At 49.2% G+C, this 6000-nt stretch overlaps 1 protein-coding gene across 4 annotated transcripts in view; it reads right to left on the bottom strand.

Annotated features, from left to right (window-relative positions):
• LOC114019377 overlaps positions 1–2130 on the bottom strand; it is a 64700-nt gene extending 62570 nt beyond the window's left edge. The window contains exon 1 of one of the 4 annotated variants that reach the window (XM_027821725.3): positions 1826–2130. In XM_027821725.3, the coding sequence (XP_027677526.2) occupies positions 1826–1874 (49 nt within the window). In that variant the 5' untranslated portion in view covers positions 1875–2130. The remainder of the gene's footprint in view (positions 1–1825) is intronic. The other 3 variants (XM_043551652.1, XM_027821720.3, XM_027821732.3) reach the window with 3 other exon arrangements.
• Between the last annotated feature and the right edge of the window lie 3870 nt (positions 2131–6000).

Here is a 6000-nt window from a genome sequence, read left to right on the forward strand (position 1 = left end):
AATCAGCCTGGGACTAGAGGTCACACTAGACTTACTAACCTGCAAGTGCTTTTGTGCAACATATACTTAAATGCAGGTAACCTATCTCCACAGCCACCTCTGCTTTTTCCACTTCCTCAAACAATTTCATTATCTTTCATCTTTATTTTTAACAAGAGGTGGCTTTTGGTGCTGGTGAAAAGCACCCAATGGGTGGGACTAAAGAAGTGTTGCCTTATCAGTGAAATAGGTCAGTTACTATCTGCCCAAACTATTGACTTCAATGGAGCTATGCAGGTTTAGCCCAGGGTTTCCTGGTAAATGAGGCTGGAATAAGAAAAGGAGTACTTGTGGCATCTTAGAGACTAACCAATTTATTCTCTAAGGTGCCACAAGTACTCCTTTTCTTTTTGTGAATACAGACTAACACGGCTGTTATTCTGAGGCTGGAATAGTATTTCTGTCCCTGGATCTTACTTGTAGATCTTGAAGATTACAAAATTCAGTAACAAATGTTGGGCAAACTCCATGCCACATCCATCACACCTGGACTCAGCCATGGCCATCTCACCTGAGTCCCAAAGCACTGTGAAATCCAGGTAACTGCACCTTTTTTGTGTGAAGGTGACAGAAAGCAGTGTCATGGTACCACAACTGTCTCCCCCAGATTATGCCTGGCATACACTGAACAGAGGGGCTGAGAGAATAGACTCTTCTGGAATTCCCTGCAAGTATCACACAAGCAATCAGGCAGTGCCGCCCTGGAGAAATAGATAGTGTTAGCGCCCAGTAGAGTAACTGGGGCCAGATTCTGATCAGAGTTACATTGCCACAAAATGGTGGTAAGTCAATATAGTTACACCAGTGTAAATCCAGAGGAAGACAGTTTTGGATTCTAGTCCTTTATTTTTATCCCCCTAGGCTGCTGTTTGTTTGGGGTGGGGGTTCTTTAGTCAGCGGGAGTGATATAACCACCTTAATCACTTACTGCATTTTAGTTTTAACATTAGTTGCAAAACCCTTCCAGAGACAGAAAGTTATTTCAATTTGAGCTGCAAAGCGTCTGAACTCAACCATTTGCTTTTTTCTTTCTCCCCCCTGCTCCCTTGCTGTCCTACAATGGCCAATGGTTTTGGTTTTTTCCTGGGGAGGGGGAAAGGGGTGTCCACCAATTTTGTTCCGCAAGTTATTTTGTAAAGAAAAAAACTTCCCTCTAGTGCCGGCTCGTGTCCGGCCAGGGTTCACGAGCTCACGTTCCTACGATTGCGTTGGAAACCCCTGAGCAAATGTTTGTCATGCAGGTGGTGCTGCGGCACCGGCCCATGCTTCACCTAGGCTGGGCCAAAGCCAGTCGCAAAGCCGCCGCCAGTGCAGCGTTTAATGGGGAAGCCAGAAGGTTTATTGTCATCAGCCACTAGCGGGCCGGGATCCTCTTTGTCACGACACGACTCTGTAGAAATGTGAGTGAAAGGCTGGTGCTGACTCTGGCAGTCAGCCTGACCCAACCCCCAGTGCAGTCAATGGCCAGGTTCGCGCTGGCCCCAGGGGCTGGTGCAAGCTCTGCGGGGAAGGGGCGGCTGGGGCGGGATGGGCGCCTCTGGACCCGCTCTCTGACTCAAGGACACGCGTGGAGTTCGCTTCTTTTCCGACCCAATCCGGCCAGGTGCTGAGCGCAATTGACCCGTGGGGCTCGCAGGCGCTCAGACCCGCTCCCCAATCTGTCTTTCACTGCCGCGTCGCCAGGCTAGACAGCCGCTGTCTCCGACACAACAACCCCAGCCGGGCGCGCCCCGATCGGCTTTTCCTCCGACCTCCGGGGGCTGGTGCGGGCCAGACCTGGACTCACCTTTTCTCCAGGGAGCTCCCAGGGTGAAGCTCTTGTGCCAGCTGAACATCGCGGCCGCAGGAAGCTTCGCTCCTTCACTGACAGCGGCGGGGAGCCGGGGCGCCAGCCCGGGGCATCCTGCCAGCGCTCTCGCCTCGCGTGGAGTCTCCACGGCTTGCTTTCAATTAAACCGGCCCCGCGCTGGCCCTGACTCCCATCGCTGGGGCTGGGGCTGGCGCAGGAACCCCCTCGGGAGGGAGGGAGTGAGCGAAGAAACCCCTCCCCTTTGCAGAGCTCTGCAGGCTGCAGCTGAGCCCAGAGGAAATAACTCGAGTGGCAGCCGCAGCAGCAGCCAGGGGCTGTTCTCGCCGAGGCTGCTGAACTGTAAATGGGCGCGCAGCCAGCAGGGCCTGACATTCCACAGGCTGCTCCCTTTCCATCTCCCCGGGCTGATAAGCCAGTGCCTGGAGGGGTTGATACCTTCACTATCCCAGAGCACCCCCGGGAAAGAAATGCCTGAGCCCTTGCATAAGGGCAACAAACAACTCACATCTCCGGTGGGTTCCGAAGAGGAGAGCAGGGAGGGAAAGCATGGAATGTGATTTGGTTTTTTTCTCCACAGTAAGTGTGTTCCTGAGTTATACAAATCCCTGCCTTGATTTAACATGGCTACAGGACACTATTAAAGGGGCAGAGGCAGCAAGAGCTAAATTAATTCCAGTTCCACTGGCTTTGATTGGAGAGTTCAGTGCAAACCTCAATGGTTTGGAATGGTTATAAAACTCCAAGCAGAGCTGAAGGGCTCAGGCCATAACCAAACAGTTACAGTGCTGACCTACAGCTTTCCTGGAGAACTGCATAGCTGGGAGCAGGGCCCTGTGATTTGTACCCAACCAAAGCTATATGTACAGGCCTGCTGTTGTCCATGTACATGCCCTCAGAAACCGGGTTAAGACAGTGCATAACAAACCACAAAGAAAGGAAACCCTAAAACCCACCTCAATCCAAACAAAGCCTCTCCTGTATATTTGCTAAGAGATTGCCCCAATCCACATCCCTCTCCGGCCAAACTCGTATTGACTTCAAAGCCTTTGGGATGTATTCTGCCATTACACCAGTGTCAAACCGTAGCAACTCTACTGCTTCCATGGGTGTTTTGCCTGAATGAAAATTGCTGGGGCCAGACCCAGACAAGATCTGTTGCTAGGTGTCATGTTTTTCCAGTTGCTGAATTTGGGGTGGGTGTGGTTGGGGGGCCTCAGATGAATTAATAGTTGCAAATGAGTGGAAAAAAATCAAATAGGTGGGGAGGTGTTGGAAAAGATCCAGTCCAGCTTTCCCCCTTCTCCTTCCCAGGTGCCAGATTAGTCCAGCTTCCCCCAGCTCTCATGCCCCTCTCCTCCAGATGCCTTTCTTTATCCCTTTCCTTTGAAATAAACATCATGGGCCAGATCCTCTGCTAGTGGAAATCAGCTTATCTCCATTGAAATCAGTGGAGCTGTGTTGATTACACCAGCTACATTTTTGAAGAGGGCATTACATGAAAGCAAAAATTGCTTTCCGTTGCAGAGACCAAAGAAAGTCTCATTTTAGTATTATTATTGCTCTGAAATCAATGTCACAGCTCCATTAATCAGCACCACCTTCTTCCTCACCCAGGTACCAGGTTAGCCTCTCAGACCCGACTGCAGGGGGTCACTGGGAGCACTCGGCTAACACCAGGCCCTTTTAAAATCTGTGGCAACAAGATCTGTGCTCCATGGGATGGAAGGCAAGTGGGGTAGGTGCACCCAGCACTAATGGGCACATTCTCTTCTCATAACTATGGGAACATTCTACATAGGCGGGAGGGAAAGGGAGCAAATAACCTAGGCACAAGTTGTAGGCTATGTCTACACTGTGCAGCTTACAGTGCTACAGCTGTGCTACTAAAGCCTTGCCAGGGTAAGGCACACAGTGTAGCAGCTCTTTGTCAGTAGGGAAAAGCTCTCTTGCCAACAAAATACCCACCCACCTCAGTGAGGGGTGGTAGCTTTGTTGGCAGGAGTCGCTCTCCCTCTGACAAAGCGCTGTCCACACCGGTGCTTTTTGTCATTAAAACTTTTGATGGTCAGGGGTGTGTTTTTTCACACCCCTGACCAACAAAAGTTTTAACAACAAAAGTGCAGTATAGGCATAGCCTAGAGATTAGTTACAACAGTAAAGAATTTCCATGATCTGCACCTAAGGCAGCTCAAACAGAGCTAGGCTTGTCCCTTGGGCTCCTTCACTCTGTCTCTTAAGAATATAAGGATAGCCATATTGGATCAGACCAATGGTCCATCCAGCTCAGTATCATAATCTTCCAATAGGGGCTAGTGCCAGGCGCTTCAGAGGGAATGAACAGAACAGGGCAACTATTGAATGATCCATCCCCTGTCATCCAGTCCCAGCTCCTGGAAGTCAGAGGTTTAGGGACACCCAGAGCACAGGGTTGCATCCCTGACAATCATGGCTAATTGCCATTGATGGACCTACCCTCCATGAACTTAGCTAATTCTTTTTTGAACCTGATTATAGTTTCGGCCTTCACAACATCCCCTGGCAACGAGTTCAACAGGTTGACTTCGCGTTGTGTGAAGAAGTACTAACTTATGTTTGTTTTAAACCTGTTGCCTGTTAACTTCATCTGGTGATCCCTGGTTCTTGTGTTATGTGAATGGGTAAATAACACTTCCCTATTCACTTTCTAGAACATAAGAACGGCCATACTGGTCAGACCAAAGGTCCATCTAGCCCAGTATCCTGTCTTCCGACAGTGGCCAATGCCAAGTGCCCCAGAGGGAATGAACAGAACAGGTAATCATCAAGTGATCCTTTTTCTCCATATCATTCATGATTTTATAGACCTCGATCATAGTCCTCTCTTTTCTAAGCTGAACAGTCCTCTTAGTCTCTTCCCATACAGAAGCCTTTCCATACCCCTAATCATTTTTGTTGCCCTTTTCTGCACTTGTTCTAATTCTAATATATCTTTTGTGAGATGGGATGACCAGAACTGCATGCAGTATTCAAGATGCTGGCGTACCATAGATTTATGTAGTGGCTTTATGATATTTTCTGTCTTATTTTTCTCTCCCTTTCCTAAAGATTCCTAATATTCTGTTGGCTTTTTTGACTGCTTCTGCACATTGAGTGGATTTTTTCAGAGAACTATCCACAATGAGTGGTACCAGCTAATTTAGATCCCATCCATATGCGCGGGAAGTAGAGGTGTGGGGGCTGCTGCAGCATCTCCACGTTTAATTCGGGGTCCTGACTGCCGGCCCCGCACCCAGGGCTCCGCTCCTGGCCCTACGCCCGCTCCCAGCTGTGGCCCCAGCCTCGGCCCCCGTACCTCTGTCTGGGTCCCTCCCTACCAGAAACACGGCCCTGCTCCTGGCCCCAGCTTGGGAGGGGTGGGGGGTGGAGGGAGGGACAAAGGGGCTGGCTTTCAGCACCCCCACTATTAAAAATGTTTCAGTGCCACTGATCCCATCATTTTATATGTATAGTTGGGATTATGTTTTCCAACGTGCATTACTTTGCATTTATCAACATTGAATTTCATCTGCCATTTTGTTGCCCAGTCACCCAGTTTTGTGAGAGCCCTTTGTAACTCTTCACAGTCTGCTTTGGACTTAACTATCTTGAGTAATTTTGTATCATCTACAAATGTTGCCTCTTCACTGTTTACCCCTTTTTCTAGCTCACTTATGAATATGTTGAACAGCCCTGGTCCCAGTACAGATACTCGCTATTTACCTCTCTCTACTGTGAAAACTGACCATTTATTCCTGTGCTTTGTTTCCTAACTTTTAACCAGTTACCAATCCATGAGAGGACCTTCTCTCTTATCCCATGACAACTTACTTTGCTTAATAGTCTTTGGTGAGGGACCTTGTCAAAGACTTTCTGCCAGTCCAAGTACACTATATCCACCGTATCACCCTTGTCCACAGGCCTTCTGACCTCCTCAAAGAATGCTAATAGATTGGTGACTCATCACGTCCCTTTACAAAAGACATCTCAAAGCTGCCTCCTTGGGGACCATCCCGCTCTGGTCGGTTGGGAGAATGTTAGGCCCTCAATCCCACAAGTGTACCCTCAGGTGTCATAGTGGTTGACTGGGGCCCGCTCTGTGTTGTCTCCCTGTTGCCTTGCTCTGCTGTTAGTGC

The sequence above is a fragment of the Chelonia mydas genome, chromosome 7 (genome assembly GCF_015237465.2).
Source record: "Chelonia mydas isolate rCheMyd1 chromosome 7, rCheMyd1.pri.v2, whole genome shotgun sequence".
In the NCBI taxonomy this organism is placed as follows: Eukaryota; Metazoa; Chordata; order Testudines; family Cheloniidae; genus Chelonia; species Chelonia mydas.